General features: G+C 41.2%; 1 protein-coding gene across 1 annotated transcript in view; it reads left to right on the top strand.

The window, feature by feature from the left end:
- Positions 1 to 17,230, top strand: part of MALRD1 (MAM and LDL receptor class A domain containing 1) — a 235,355-nt gene that overhangs the window by 83,404 nt on the left and 134,721 nt on the right. Inside the window, exons 19-21 of the mRNA XM_072154795.1 lie at positions 6,138 to 6,294; positions 11,597 to 11,707; positions 15,011 to 15,224. Coding sequence (XP_072010896.1) covers positions 6,138 to 6,294; positions 11,597 to 11,707; positions 15,011 to 15,224 — 482 coding nt within the window. The remainder of the gene's footprint in view (positions 1 to 6,137; positions 6,295 to 11,596; positions 11,708 to 15,010; positions 15,225 to 17,230) is intronic.

Raw genomic sequence — 17,230 nt, 5'->3', positions numbered from 1 at the left:
CAGAAGCCTCACAAACAAAATGGAGGAACTGGAACTCTTGATGTTGGAGCGGAAATATGATATAGTGGGTATCAGCGAGACATGGCTGGACAGTAGCTATGACTGGGCTGTTACTATAGATGGTTATAGTCTTTTTAGAAAGGATCGTATAAATAAAAAAGGGGGAGGGGTTTGTTTATATGTGAATTCTCGCCTCAAGCCCGTCCTGCGAGATGACATCAGTAATGCAAATGCAAATGTGGAGTCTCTATGGAGATAAGGGGAGGGAAAAAGAATAATAAAATATCACTAGGGGTTTGTTATAAGGCTTCAAATATAATGGAGGCAGCAGAGGAAATGCTGATAAGTGAAATGGATGCGGCTTCAAAGCATGGTGAAGTACTTATCATGGGGGACTTCAATTACCCAGATATTGACTGGGGGGCAGAAACCTGCAGGTCCTTCAAAGGCAGCAGGTTCTTGTCAACAACAAAAGACAATTACCTGTTGCAACTAGTCCTGGAGCCAACAAGAGGGGGGCACTGCTGGACCTTATCCTTACCAACAGACCTGATAGGGTATCAAAACTACAGGTTGGGGGGAACCTGGGGAATAGTGATCATAATATCATTGATTTTGTATTACGCTTTACTAAGAGCGTTAGTGAAGGCGCAACCAACACTCTAAACTTCAGGAGACAAATTTTCAGCAACTAAGGGAAGACCTTAAAAGCATAGACTGGGATAATGTTCTCAAAGACAAAAGCCCCCCCCAAAAAATGGGACTTTTTCTCATATATTCTGAAAAAGTCCTGTGAGAAACACATACCTTATGGGAAAAAGCATAAAAGGAACAAGAAAAAGCCTATGTGGCTAACTAGTCTTGTAAAGAAAGCAATAAGCGAGAAAGATAAGGCGTTTAAGGTGCTAAAACGTGAAGGTAGCGATGAGGCATTACAGGATTATAGAGAGAAAAATAAATCCTGTAAAAAGCAGATAAAGGCCGCAAAAATAGAGACTGAGAGAAATATTGCCAGGGAGAGCAAAAATAATCCCAAATTATTTTTCAAATATATAAATGATAAGAAACGAAAAACAGAGTGTGGGTCCCCTTAGAAATAACATGGGGTCATGGTGGAAGGAGATGAGGAAAGGGCCAATCTACTGAATGTCGCCTTCTCAACTGTCTTTACCCAGGAAAATCCCCTGGTGGAAGACACAATGAGGAATAATGTTAATTCTTTTTATAATGTCAACAGTTTAACCCAGGAAGAGGTACGGCGCCGCCTCGCAACCACTAAGATAGATAAATCACCTGGGCCAGATGGCATACACCCCCGGGTTCTGCATGAACTATGTACCGTGATAGACAGACCGTTATTTTTAATATTTGAAGATTCACTGAGGACTGGTTATGTTCCACAGGACTGGCGCATAGCAAATGTGGTACCAATATACAAAAAAGGATCAAATAGCGATCCTGGAAACTACAGACCCGTAAGTCTAACTGCTGTGGTGGGGAAAATATTTGAGGGGTTTGTTAGAGATGCTATCCTCGAGTATCTCACTGTGCACAGCCTTATAACCCAGCGTCAGCATGGGTTTATGAGAGATCGGTCCTGTCAGACTAATCTGATTGGTTTCTACGAGGAGGTAAGTTCAAGACTGGATCTGGGGGACGTTGTGGATGTTGTATATCTGGACTTTTCAAAGGCATTTGACACCGTGCCACATAAAAGGTTGGTATATAAAATGAGACTGCTGGGAATAGGAGAAAATCTGTGTATTTGGGTAAGTAATTGGCTTAGGGTGGTCATTAATGGCACATTCTCAGATTGGGTTGATGTTACCAGTGGAGTGCCATAGGGGTCAGTATTGGGGCCACTTCTTTTTAATATTTTTATTAACGACCTTGTAGTGGGTTTACACAGTCAAGTTTCAATATTTGCAGATGATACTAAGCTGTGTAAAGTAATAAATACTGAGGTCGATAGTTTAGCTTTACAGAGAGATTTGTGGAAGCTTGAGGAGTAGGCAGAGAAATGGTTGATGAGGTTTAATGTAGATAAATGTAAAGTTATGCACTTGGGCCATGGAAACAAAAAGTATAATTATGTTCTAAACGGTCAATTACTTAGTAAAACTGGAGCTGAAAAGGACTTGGGGGTATTGGTGGATGGTAAACTTAATTTTAGTGACCAGGCAGCTGCTGCTAAAGCAAATAAAATTATGGGATGTATCAAGAGAGGAATAGATTCTCATGATAAAGGCATAGTTTTGCCCTTATACAAATCCCTGGTCAGACCACACATGGAATATTGTGTACAGTTTTGGGCACCAGTATATAAAAAGGATATAGTAGAGCTGGAACGGGTGCAGAGGAGAGCAACCAGGATTATTAGGGGAATGGGGGAACTAGAATACACTAACAGATTACAAAATTTGGGATTATTCAGTTTAGAAAAAAGACGACTGAGGGGATACCTGAACGGACAGTACAAGGATCTCTCCAAAGATCTTTTTATACCTAGGCCTGTGACCAGGACAAGGGGGCATCCTCTACGCCTATAGGAGAGGCGATTTTACCATCAACATAGACAAAGGTTCTTTACTGTAAGAGCAGTGAGACTATGGAACTCTCTGCCGCAGGAGGTTGTTATGGCGGACTCTATGGACATGTTCAAGAGAGGCCTGGATGCCTTTCTGGAGAGAAAAAATATCACGGGTTGTGGGGATAAAACATTTATTTAATTCTTAAAGGTTGGACTTGATGGACTTGCGTCCTTTTCCAGCCTTATATACTATGATACTATGAAACTATGATGAATTTCTTCCTTTTAAAATCAACTTTTAAAATTATGTTAATTAGCCATTCATGATCTGGGGGCATTACCGGAGCCACTGAGTGCTGCAGCTTCACCAGCAATTACACAGTGCAGGAGCACTTCCCTTCTCTGACTGTGAAAGATTACAGTAGGCAGTGGTAGAGGGTAGTGCTGAAGGAGCAGGGAGGAGGGTGAGATGTGCTCCTGCAGAGTGTAACAGTCTGTGAAGCTGCAACAAGGAGACACTCCTCAGAGCCCTTCTGACTCATTAGCATAATTGTAAAAGTTGGTTTTAGAGGCCATGGAAAAAAATATAAGAAGGTTGTAATAGTCACAGGGGCACATTTACTAAGGGTCTGAATCGCTCTTTTTTCCCAAAAATTACCGGTTTGCGCTGAATTGACCTGGGTTTTTGGCGCACGCGATCGGATTGTGGGGCATCGGCGCCAGCATGCATGCGGCGGAAATCGGGGGGCTTGGCCATCGGAAAACCTGATGGATTCGGAAAAAACACGGTATTTAAAAAAAAAAACGTGTCGCTTGACACACACTTACTTGCACCACAAATAGGTTGGTGAACTCCGGCGAACCTCGGCACAGCAGCGACACCTGGTGGACATCGGGCGCACGACCTTAGTGAATCGCTGGAAGACCCGAATCCTCGACGGAGAACGGGTAAGGACCGGGTAAGTAAATATGCCCCACAGTTTCCGATTTTGATGGTTGATCTCCTTTAATTAACACATTTCTTTCATCCCAGAATGATGATATTAAAAAATAAAACTCATCCTGGAAAAAAAATTCTTCTCTGACTATATTGACTGTGAAAGGTCTCCTCTCCATGGCTAACACGGTACAAATCTACACTACTAGCTATATTGACTGAGAAATGAAAAGTTAGGATTTTTTTTCAATGCAATGACACACTATTTCTCTTTCAGTTGACGTTGTCCTTTATTTTTGCTTTTTCCTGTCCCTTTAATACTTTTATTTCCTGCAACTTTCCCTTTTTTTTAATGTATTCACGTTGTGGCAAACTTATTGTGTAATTAATCGCTTTAGTCAGGAAGGTGTCAGCATTGTAGATCGCTCCAAGAAATTTACTTTCATTTACCTAATGAGTAATGAACATCTAGTATTTTGGGGTTATCCGCCATGTGCCGAGATGTTGACACATCTTTAATGAATTCAGCCAATAAGAACGAGTCTGCCGATACAGAACAGGCCGTCGTTAATTTACAGTATCACCCTCAATGAAAATACACAAGTGGATCAATGTCCTTCTGTAAGCCTCAGTGACTTCTTCTACTTGGCAGAAACTAGACCCACGTCCCCCGTGACAACTCAGATGCCGGACACAATCATCAGACTTACTAATTACCTTATATCTGACTACTAAAAGAGACCACAGCCTTATAATTATCTATATTTGGCTATAGCCCAAAAGCTGCCCATACATATTAGACAAATGTTGGCCAAATCGCTTCATTTAGGCCAATAAGACCAACCATATTATGTGCACAGCTGTGGTCTTCACAATATGAATGAAGTGGTGGTAGAGATGAGCTTCCTTCATTTCTTAGGGGTTTTGAAAACCCAGAGACCACGGATATGGGTCTAAAGGTCCTTCTGCTAGAATTTAGTGTTACTATTCTCACTGAAGAAGTGGATCCTCCAAGCTGCATCAGTTTATCGGATTGGGTGGATTGGGGTGCAGAATATATTCCTAAACATGGTCCCTAAAATAGTAACTTATTCCTTGGAAGTGCCAACATTGGCATACCAAAAAAACAGATGTTTTGGTTCTATAACCACAAGAATTTGTCTCCAAAAGATGGATCGGGAAGTAAGAGTTACCCTTAGGGAGACTTTGCATATAATGGCCACCTTGCATGTTTGTGGAGACTTATAGCCATTGATGCTCCACTAGAGTATTTTGGAAAATATGCAAATATTTTTTACAGGATGGAACAGGGAAAACCATGCCTCTTTTGCTATCTTGTACGGCAGCCCCCTTAACATCAAGCATTGCTTTCAGGAAGCCTAATGACATGATGTCGGATTAAAACCAAACCAGTACAATTATTCCAGAAGGAACAGATTATCCACTGTGTGGGGAACTGGTTTAGCTGACTGAGAGCATCAATGGCTTTAAATCTCCACATGCCTGCAAGGCGGCATTAATTGGCAAAATATCTGTAAGGAAAACTCTTACTTCCCAAACCTAGTCAAAAGCCTTTCACTCAGCCAAACCAGTTCCCTACTCTGTACTGAAGAGAGACGCAACCATGTTGAAACAGTGTTGACTACAGTTAGGAATCTGTTCCGTCTGGAATAGTTATACTGGTTTGGCTTTAATCCAAGATCACGCCCTTAGGCTTCCAAAAATTCATGCCTGATGGTAAGGGGACTGCTTAACAATGTAGCAAAAGAGGAAATGTTCCTTGTCCCATCCTAGAAAACCTATTTGCATATTTCCCAGAATCTGCTAAAGATGATCAATCGTCCCTGGAGCAATCGTCTGCTTCAACTACATACATTTATTTTTCTAACCATCAAAGCGGACAACAAATAAAGTTTGACTTCAGAGAATAAGTGTAATAGAAATACTCCATTAAAAGGGCTAAAAAAATCTCAACATGTTTTGTCCTCGACCACAATGGTCAAATCTTCCCATGAAGTGGAAGATGGACATCGAGAGGATCAACTTCATCGGAGGCAAATGTGTAGCCTCAACAATAAAAGTTCTTATACTCTTCTGGACCCATTATTGTGACCCATTATCCATTGTGATTGTGAATACAATCCCAACGGACAAGGACAAATCTTCTTGGAGATCATAAAGCTCTTTTTTATAGACGATTTTGACGACACTTTGGTTCTTTAGAAGAACTAAAATCAGAATACAGGCCACCTGTACAGTATCTCATGGCCAGAGACAAACCCATCTCTCCCCATCTGTATACAGGCGGTCCCCTACTTAAGAACACTCGACTTACATATGACCCCTAGTTACAAACGGACCTCTGGATATTGGTAATTTATTGTACTTTAGTCTTAGGCTACAATAATCAGCTGTAACAGTTATCACAGGTGTCTGTAATGAAGCTTAAATGTTATTATCAATTCTTATGACAACCCAACATTTTTAAAATCCAATTGTCACAGAGACCAGAAAAGTTCTGGCTGGGATTACAATGATAAAATATACAGTTCCGACTTACATACAAATTCAACTTAAGAACAAACCTACAGTCCCTATCTTGTATGTAACCCGGGGACTGCCTGTAGTAATAATAATTCAATGACTGAACATGTATGTTTGACTTCCTAGGTCCACAGATGAAGGCTGGTATCTATACGCAGACAGCTCAAATGGAGAGTTTGGCCATACAGCTCATATCATGACACCTCTTATATCCCATACTGGACCCAAGTGCAAGCTTACATTCTGGACCTACATGAATGGCGCCACTGTGGGATCATTACAGGTACCCAAAAGAAGATCTACATTTTACATACACCTTTCCATCCATACTCCATCACTGTGTATCACACTGTGAACTTCTTTATACATAGTGGGGCATATGTATCAACTATCTGTTGTAACTTGTATAAAAAAAAATTGGTTTGAGACAAAGGGGGCATGACCTATGGAAAGGGGGTGTGGCTGTGTGCCAAAAAAAAAATCTGTGTGCCAAAAATAATGCTGACACGCCAAGGTCTGTGATAGGAGTTTCCGACCCCCCCTATGGAGAGTGGTACAGTCTATCATACAGAAAGTTCGAATGCCTGTGATAGGTGACACATAGATCTCCCAGTGCGAAAAGGAAAACTATGCCTCCAATGCTACCTTGAAAAAGTCAGGTCCCTCTGTATCAATGTATGACTTGCAAGAAGCCTAGTGACATAGGATAATAGCAAAACCAGTATGTCTGTTACAAAATAAACCCAACTGTAAACAGCCCAACTCCATAGGTGTAGGTCAGGAAGGAATTCATTCTCCTAATGGAGGTAAAAGGAGCCTTATTTAACCCCTTTGTGAGCGATGGCCATTGTCATTGGTGCCTGAATGTCCAGGTCAATTTTTGTCGTTCTGCTATGCGCTTCTTTAAATGACGATATCTCTGGAAAAGCTTTACATATCATAACAATTTTTACTTTTTTTGTGCATGTGAGACTTTAACTTCACAGTATAATTTTATCAATTACATATATTTTTCTTTAAGAAATATGCAAATACAGTAATTGACCACAAATCTGAAAAAACAAGATTTTTTGTCATTTTTAGTACAACTTTAAGGGTAGATATCTGTTAATCCTCCATTCACAATCCTTATTTCATATTAAAGGGTAGACTGTTTAATATAACAGCAGCATTGTGTTTTTAGGTGCCAGGGTTCAGGAGATATAGTGATTTGAATTTGGTCACTGTGAAGACGTTTATAAATTTCCTTTCTGAGCGGGTCATGTGCAAATAGGACATATAAAGCCATATGGCAGTCATGAAGGGGTTAAGGTAGTTGTATAATATAAAGTTTTCCTTTTATAACACTAGAAAACAAATTTGCATATTCCTTACCAAACATCCCCAGTGTAGCACACCAAGTCTTGTAGGGCCTGCAAATGATAATATTTTTGTCATTTTGTAGGGTTCTTACGAATCTGCCAGTTTCACAGACAAATCCTGTAAAATTGCAGGTAGCTATGGTTGTCGTTCATGCTAGAGACTAAGGAGGGGGATGGGCGAGAGAAAAGGAGAAAATTGTAAAAATAACAGAGCAAAATAGGAGCTTTTTCTGGAAAAACCATCTGTATTTTAGAGGAGTAGAGGGGGTTATATACTAATTGACAAAACCAATGGAGCAACATCTGTTCCAGACCGAAATCAAATCTTATGAAAAGTTTGCCGAACTGAAGCTTGGATAATATTGGTGTATTAATGACTTCAGACATTCGTGTTTGGTGAAAGGTCATCCTTAGGGGGGGGGGGTCAACTCTAAAAACAAAGCCAACCCTGTTCTACAGAAGGGCTGATGGAGGCACAAAAACACAAGGACAGCAAATGATAGGGACTACAATTTAGGAGTGTGGGGCACGGAGGGGAACGTCTGCTATATCGCTGCTTCTCTACACGGGAGGGATAATCCATGTCTAGTACATCGGTTCAGTGTATAAATCCATTAACATGAGAATGGTCACGTCTTACCTCTCGCTGTGGTCTAAAATGAGTAAAGTATCAGATTAAAGTGGCGCGTTCCGTTCCCCGAAGTGTTTTTGTATTGAGCCCATTTGGCAGGGAACAGTAGGTGAACATCTAACAAGGAGCCAGAACCCCCCGATCAGCGGCAGAGACACAAGTGGAATATCGAGCCCCATCTTCTACAAAGTTTGCCAGGTATCATTTAGAAATGTCGAAAACTGGAAAGCCATCAATACATAACGAGGCCGTACAATCCTAACGAGGAATCAGATAAAAAACCCACTAATTATACAGCAAATGTAGCCGCACATATGTTACATTAAAGCAAGGTTGTGTCAATTAAAGCTGTACAATGAGGCTGCTAGAGGTTCTCCGTAATGTTATTACTCTATGATTGATGTCGAGCGTCTTCTTCTTCTTCTTCGTGGCTATGATTTTATCTTTATTTCGCACAAATTGACCGGCGGCACTTATACAAAGTCCTATCAGCGCCGGGCACTCGTGTGGTGGATGCCGAGCAACAGCTGCTCTCCCCGCTGGCAAGTTTTATGAGGATGAATGTATAATAATAAGGAACGTGGTCTCGATAGGAAGCCCTAGATACAAGGAGCAAAAAAGTTCATGTTAATGTTCAGCGCTATGACTGCTGATTCTAAAGGGGCGTTTAGAAATCAGAGGCTTAACCCGTGAAAAGTCATCTCTAAGACCATGACCATACAGCTCCGAAGCCTGTAGACACATAGCGGCACATTTACGACAGTTTTCTGTCGGACCTTGCAACTTTTTTTAGGTGCAAACTGCTGGCACAGGTATTTATGAGACTCCTATGTGACCCTTTTGTGACACTAGTCTTCATGGGACACAAATTAGGGGGCGTTCTGGTGCTCAGTCCGACCGGGCTCCACATTTATCATGCAAAGTGCGACAAAAGTGTGTCACTGCCCCGTGCTAAAGGTGCACCAAAAAAAGTTGGGAACAGTGCAGGGGGCACTATATTCATGAAGAACGGGCACCAGAAATCCTGAATCTGGCGCCAATGCACACTACACAGGTAAACTGCATTTAGTGTACTATCCACTACTATTAGTAAATGTGCCCCAAAATGTCTTACACTCCTACCAAGTCATCAATGTCTATTGTCCATTAGTCCCTCCCAGGTGTTCTCCTATCACACAAGGTGGTCCTCACCTTCAGTCATCAAAGTCTATTATTCCTCCTGGGTATCCTTCTATCACACAAAGTAGACCCTACCTTCATTCATAAATAGAGTCCCCCCCCCCACTCCTGTATCCTCCTATGTCACCAAGTAGTCCCCACCTTCATTTATCAATGTCTGTTGTCCCCTATCATTCCCTCATACCAAGTAGTCACCACCTTCAAGCATCAAGGCTAGTTTTCCCTCCCTGCGTGTCCTCCTATCACACCAAGTAGTTCCTACCATCAATCATAAATATCTGTTGTCTCCTTGCACCCCCTTTTCCCCGGTGTCCTCCTATCTCACCGAGTAGTCTCTACCTTCAATCATCATTATCTGTTGTCCACTAGTCTCCCCTGTGTGTCCTCCTATGACACCAAGTAGTCCTCACCATAAGTCATCATTGTCTATTGTCCCTCCGGGTGTCCTTTTATCACACAAAGTAGTCCTTACCTTTAATCATCAATGTCTGTTGTCCCATAGTCTCCCTGGGTGTCCTCCTATCAGACAGACCAAGTAGTTGCCACTACCCCCACAGGTATCCTTCTATCACACCAAGTAGCCCCCACGTTCAGTCATCAATGTCTGTTGTCCCATAGTCTCCCTGGGTATCCTCCTATCAGACCAAGTAGTTGCCACTACCCCCACAGGTGTCCTTCTATCACACCAAGTAGCCCCCACGTTCAGTCATCAATGTCTGTTGTCCCCTAGTCCCTCACTGGTTATCTTCGTCACACAAAGTAGTCCCTACCTTGTATCACAAATATATGTTGTCCCCTAATCCCTGCATGATTGTCCTCCTATCACACAAAGTACCTACCTTCAATCATCAATGTCTGTTGTCCCTTCGTCCCCAAGTTCTGTCATTTTTATTTTTTTTAAGTTTTAAAAATATTAAATTCTACCCTCTTTTCCTTATTGGTTGTTAAAACAACCCCCTAAAAAGATGATGGATATAAAGACAGGATATAGATGATAAGCATCTTCACCCAGGCATTCAACCAAAGGGTATTAAAAAAGTTTAAATGCAGAGGGCCCCTTTAGGACAGGGGGCCCTGGGCAAATGCCCAGTTTGCCGCCCCCTCATTCCGGCCCTGCCAGGTTGCATTGATCAGCTGTAAGGTGTCTGGAATAAAGTATTATTGAATATCCTTGTTCACATAAAAGCACAAAATTTTGAAAATCCAATTGTCAATGGGACAAAAAAACTATTTGTCAGGAGTCAAACTAGTAACAGGGAAGACCTGGTCTACAGGTCGGAACTGACGGAGTTTGCCCCCATATTCACTAAGAGGCCGACCGCTGGACCACCAGTGGGGGGGAATCTTAAGAATGGCTTTCTAAATGCTAATCTTGATAAATTTCCCTTCTATATCTTATTTATGTATGCAAATAGTATGCAAATCACACTTTTCACTTTTTGAATTTGTAAGAACCTCACAAATACTTGATCCTTTGCGTTTCTCTATATAAAATATCAATAAAATACAATAAAGTTTGTGACATTTATAAATGAGGAAAGGCACAAGGGGTGTGAATACTTTTGCAACCCCTGGGAAAACAATGCAACGTGATGTTTTCTCTCAATTCTTTCATGTTGCACATCAAATGTGAACAGTATTACCAATACCCATCCTCCCGATACATCTTCAAAGTCGCCGAGTTCAATTGTCCCTATAGACCGATCCATCACTGGAAATTCTCATTACAAAAACCCCCAATTTTTTTTTTCTGCCGTTCCTTTTCAATTAAGATAAGATTTTTTTTAGTAAGATTATTCTTTGTTTAAAAAAAATATTCCGAATTATCTCCTGGAAGCGCTAATCTCACTGTATTACCATGAATGATTACCCCCGGCCTGGCGCCCGCTTACGATTGGCTCCGAGTAATTTTAATATTTCACACTAGATTTTTTTATCAGTATCGCAAGGAGAAGAGTAATGGCTGCGGGTTAGAAAATACAAATTTATCTCCAAACCATTTGTCAAATATCCTAACACTAAATAAGCCATTTACGGAACGGAATAATTGGTCTTGGATTGTGTCAGGTAGGTTCCTATTATTTTCGTATTTTCTGTCGCAGTCTAATAATAATAATACGATGACTCGCACTAATTACCAACTAATATTCCTGATATTCTACAATTCTAATCCATATTTGTTACTTTTACATCCAGTACTGAATTATACACTTACCAAGTTTTTGTTGGTCAAGCGAAAGGCATTTAACCCCTTCCCGCCAAGACCCTTTTTCGTTTTTTCGCGGTTCCATTTTTCACCCCCCACCTTCAAACAACTGCGGTACTTGACTCTTTTTGGGCCAAACAATGTCAGATGCATTATATACACAGTATACTCTAATTAACTAACAATATTTTTTCCCTATAACTTGCAGGTACTTATAAGACTCGCAAATGTGACGTATGAAGTTTGGTTTCAAAGTGGAAAACAAGGAGCAAGGTGGCGGAGAGCAGAAGTGTACCTGGGGACGTTGTCTAACTTTCAGGTAGTATCTTTTTAATGACATGTATCTCTTACTTATATGAGCCAAGTGCACCTGTGTGACATCACATGACCAGGAATGTAACAAGCCGTGACCCTGTGTGACATGACCAGGGATATAATAGGCCATGCACATTACCAGGGATATAACGAGCCATGTATCTGTGTAACATCACATGACCAGGGATATAATGAGCAATGTACCTATGTGACATCACATGACCAAGGATATAATGAGCTGTGCACCTGTGTGACATCACATGACCAGGGATATAATGAGCAATATACCTATGTGACATCACATGACCAAGGATATAATGAGCTGTGCACCTGTGTGACATCACATGACTATGCATGTAACGAGCCGCGTACCTGTGTGACATCAGATGACCAGGGATATAACGAGCAGTGCCCCTGTGTGACATCACATGACCAGGGATATAACGTGCCATGCACCTATGTAACATCTCATGGCCAGGGATTTAGCGAGCCATGCACCTGTGTGACATCACATGACCAGGGATATAACGAGCCGTGCACCTGTGTGACATCACATGACCAGGGATATAACGAGCTGTGCACCTGTGTGACATCACATGACCAGGGATATAACGTGCCATGCACCTATGTAACATCTCATGGCCAGGGATTTAGCGAGCCATGCACCTGTGTGACATCACATGACCAGAGATATAACGAGCCGTGCACCTGTGTGACATCACATGACCAGGGATATAACGAGCCGTGCACCTGCGTGACATCCCATGATCAGGGATATAATGAGCCATGCACCTGTGTGACATCACATGACCAGTGATATACCGAGTCATGCACCTGTGTGACATCACATGACCCAGAACCTATAAGAACCTTTCTATAAGCAGAGGTCTAGAAAACTGTGAGAAATTGATACAGAAAGTATATTGGAAATATTGGAACTTTTCATTACACTAAACAATATTTAGTTATTTGGTGAAATAGGGCAACCCCTTTAAGCTCTTGCCTTTTATCAAATTTAACTTTAGGATTTTTTCAAAACTGAGCTCTTTAATAGTCTCTTCTCATCTGCGTCCTGATTGCAAAAACTGCTTCTGATCTCTTCGACGGGTCTTGTCGTAAATAATGTATCCTACAAATAATAACTGCGATAGGAGCTTAATAATACATTTCCCATTCTGTTACCCTCCTAATATTCCCCTCGGAGAGCAGCGCAATGTCTGATTTACTGGAGTGAAACTGAAATCCAGCACCATAAACAATGTCAGCGGCGGGGTAATTAATTGGACGTACCATATGCTCAGCATTGTGTCCGCTGGCCAAATAATTACATGATATGTATTTGCGCTTGGATCTCGCGTTTCGCTTACAGTAGATCTCGGAAGAAAGTCTATCAGATGTTAAATAGGAGAATGCCACTCGCCTAGGTAATGAAGCAATCTGCTGCAGGAGGAGATATTTATAGCCTGACATTTTGTTATTGGCTCAGTATAGGATCGTTAGACAACTTTGAGTATATAATAGAATAACAGTGAAAAAAAAAAAAAACATGACCTGGAATATACTAGAGAATGAAGATTAGGCATTAGGCAGGACCTTGGGACAGTTATATGTCTATTTTTGGAGCTCTGTTGCAGGTGAGGCTCAGTTAAGTGGCTTTGGCCCTTTAATAAATGTATTTATGGTCTATTTTTTGTCTGAGATTTTTTTTTGAAAATGTCTCAAAAAAGTCTCAAAATGCATAAAAAGTCCCAGCACATACACCACCAAGGGGAGTGGAGTAACTAGGAGGCTTTTTATTAGAAAGTCCCAAGTCATGAATCTGGCTTTGCACAGTGTTGCACTAGCAGTAGTTCTATGTTTACACCAGACTTTTTAGCAGTGAAAAGTCTAAAAAAACCTCAATGGGGCTTACCCGGTCCTGTCGCAATCCAGCGCTGCGTTCTCCGTCGAGGATTCGGGTCTTCCGGCAATTCGCTACGGTCGTGCGCCCGATGTCCACCAGGTGTTGCTGCTGCACCGAAGTCCACCGAGGTTCGCCGGAGTTTACTAACCTATCCTGGGTACATGTAAGCGTGTGTCAAGCGACACAATTTTTTTTAAAATACTGTATTTTTTCCGAATCCGTTGGGTTTTTCCGACGACCACACCCCCCGATTTCCGTCGCATGCATGCGGGCACCGATGTGACACAATCTGCAAATGGGAAAAATTCGGGAAACCCGGCGGCAAAACCTGATTCGGACCCTTAGTAAATGTGCCCCAATGTGACTACTTTGAGACTTTTTTATGCCAAAAAATAGCCCAGGAAAACCAATGATAAATAACCCCCACTGTATATGAGTAGAAAAACCCATATACAAGGTAGAGTTATGATCTAAAGTTATATATGGATATATGTAGAGCCGCAGTATGGACCCCACAGTATGATGGAATTTAATCTAATCACTACCTGCACTGATTTCTGGCTTGTACCTTGGAGTCTAAATGTATTATTTCCCAGAATCCCCTAGTAGAGCATCAATGGCTTTAAGTTTCCACACGTCTATAAGGTAGCCTTAATTGTCAAAGTCTCCGAACTTTTACTTCCTGACCCTATTCAGAAATCTCTCACCCAGCCAAACCAGTTACCTAAGAGACGCAACCATGTTGAAACAGCGCTGTCTACAGTTGGGAATCTGTTCCTTATGGAATACATATACTGGTCTGGCTCTAACATCATGTAATTTCCTTGACTTAGGAGAACTCTTACTTCCCGACCACTGACAGAGTCCAAATCCTCAGGCCATGGGTCAAGGATGAATATCGATTAAGTCACCTGACCTTTGGAATTAGTCCTAAGTCAGTCTTGCTGATTGGCTGCCCAACAATTCCTAAACAAATCGACTACTCTACTTTGCAGAAAAGTATCCTTCGCTGCATAGCATCACTTCCATCTAGGTAGTGTGTAGGTACAGCAGCTCAGTCCTATTTGGTAGAATGATCTCGTAGGGAGCTGCTCTATCATTTAGCAAATAAATTCATATGCAAGAGTTGTTATTGACATGTGGCAGTAAAAAAACATAAATATCATATCACTATAGAGTTAACAAAAGTAGGAGCCCTTTAAGAAACTTCTATTAGTGACAAAAGGGAGTGGCTAAGAGCCATTCTCTCGCTCTGGAGGACCAAGAACAGATCACACTGTAATACTTCATTTCTCCTGCGGGGGTGCTGCATGAAAACTGAATGTTTGCTCTTGGAGTTTGTTCAAAGACAACATGCATTATTCCTCCTCCAATTTCTCGTTAATTTTTTTTTTTTTTCTGTAGATTGTCCTTCTCGGTAAACGTGGTGTGAGCTATGTGGGGGATGTGAGCCTGGATGATATTTCCTTTGAAGACTGCTCACCGGTGTTGGTAGAAGACAAGCCGTGCACATCCCAGGAGTTCATGTGCTCCAATAAATACTGCATCCCCAAGAACAGCATGTGTGACTTTGTCAACGACTGCTCCGATAACTCTGATGAAGACCCCTACCTTTGTGGTGAGTGGCCAAGTGTTGTCATAGCCTGGTATATCTGATTTCAAAGAGTACACTCATTTTATTGTAAAACTTGCTGGGCCATAACCTTCTGCACACAGACATATCATATCGTGACCGGTTTTAGCTGATAAGGGATCTGGTGGTGCACCAAGAAATTGCAATTTTTAGAAACTGTGTTATTATTTTAGCTTATATAATGCCGACCTATAGAATTATAGTCCTGTAGTAAAAATATTAACCAGCAGTTGTGGGCCCACTGTGCTATCCATTCTGCTTCACTTTGGACCACACACTAACGGCGTTGTCAGGGGTCTTATTATGGGGCACGGCCCCACAGCAGACTTTTGAATGGGGCCCCCTTCCCACTTATACATATTGCACTCATGTATACACACACATTTACATACCTGTACACATAAACATACAGTTCTTCAATCATACACAAACATCTATACACTCTTACACACATACACACACATATAGAACATATACAACTCACATATACACACACAGTGCCATATACAGGCAGTCCCCTACTTAAGAACACCCGACTTACAGGCGACCCCTAGTTACAAACGGATCTCTGGATATTGTTAAATTACTGTACTTTATCCTTAGGCTACAATAATCAGCTGTAACAGTTATCACAGGAGTCTGTAATGAAGATTTATTATTAATCCTGGTTCTTATGACAACCCAACATTTTTAAAATCCAATTATCACTGAGACCAAAAAAAATTCTGGCTGGGGTTACAATTATAAAATATACAGTTCCGACTTACATACAAATTCAACTTAAGAACAAACCTAGAGAACTTATCTTGTACTTAACCCGGGGACTGCCTGTACAGATGTACAGCATATATACACATATACAGTATATATACACCATATACACATATAGCATATACACATCACAGATACACACACACATATACAGCATACACTGTATACAAACGTTATTCCGGGACCTCTCTGGTTTTTATACTTTCAACGCTATACAGTGATTTGGACTTCGCTTTTGAGATATATTATCGCTACTTCTTGCTGTGGTCGGGGTGTGGATCGCAGCTGGCCCAGTGGGCACAGAGACATCAATTAAAAATATACATATTTGTATAGTTACACACAGTATATACACCATATAAACATAGATACATACATACAGCATATACACACAAATATACAGTGTCATGTACACTCACACATTATATATACAGACATACAGAATATACACATCCCGTATGCACAGACACATACACCAAATACACATCAAATATACAAAATGCATACAATACCATATACACACATTAAGCATATACTGATCCAATAGCTCAAATGCCGGGCCCCATGATAAATCATGGGGACCCAACTCATAATTTCAGTCTTACAATACAAAATCTCTCACATTCGAAATCCATTTTCCATGCAGTCAGTGTCCTATCCCTTTAACATTTCGCTTTTTACCAAAGTTTATGAACTGGATCTACGATATTCAGATCACATTGCGGCGCAGATTGACTTTGAGCCCATATTGTACAGAACAGGCTCAGATTTATTGATGACCATTAAACAAGAGAACAGAGTGACTTTCAGCACAAACTATATATATACATGTAATTCTCTTCAGTTATTTCATGAATATCTGAAGACTTTTATTGACTGAGGTGTTAAACCATGTAACTACAGCAGGACTGCAACATATTACACACACAGCAGTATTGTGTAGAGTTGTAGTTATAGTGATTGCTTTGGTGATAGCTGTGACTACCCAACTGAGCCAGAGATGCCAACAAGCCCATCTAGCAACAACTCAACTCTACCAAGCTATGTATCATAAATAGAGATGAGCGAGCACTAAAATGCTCGGGTACTCGTTATTCGAGACGAACTTTTCCCGATGCTCGAGTGCTCGTCTCGAATAACGAGCCCCATTGAAGTCAATGGGAGACTCGAGCATTTTTCAAGGGGACCAAGGCTCTGCACAGGGAAGCTTGGCCAAACAC

The sequence above is a fragment of the Engystomops pustulosus genome, chromosome 5 (genome assembly GCF_040894005.1).
Source record: "Engystomops pustulosus chromosome 5, aEngPut4.maternal, whole genome shotgun sequence".
Taxonomy (NCBI): domain Eukaryota; kingdom Metazoa; phylum Chordata; class Amphibia; order Anura; family Leptodactylidae; genus Engystomops; species Engystomops pustulosus.
This window is presented reverse-complemented; position numbering and strand designations above follow the sequence as displayed.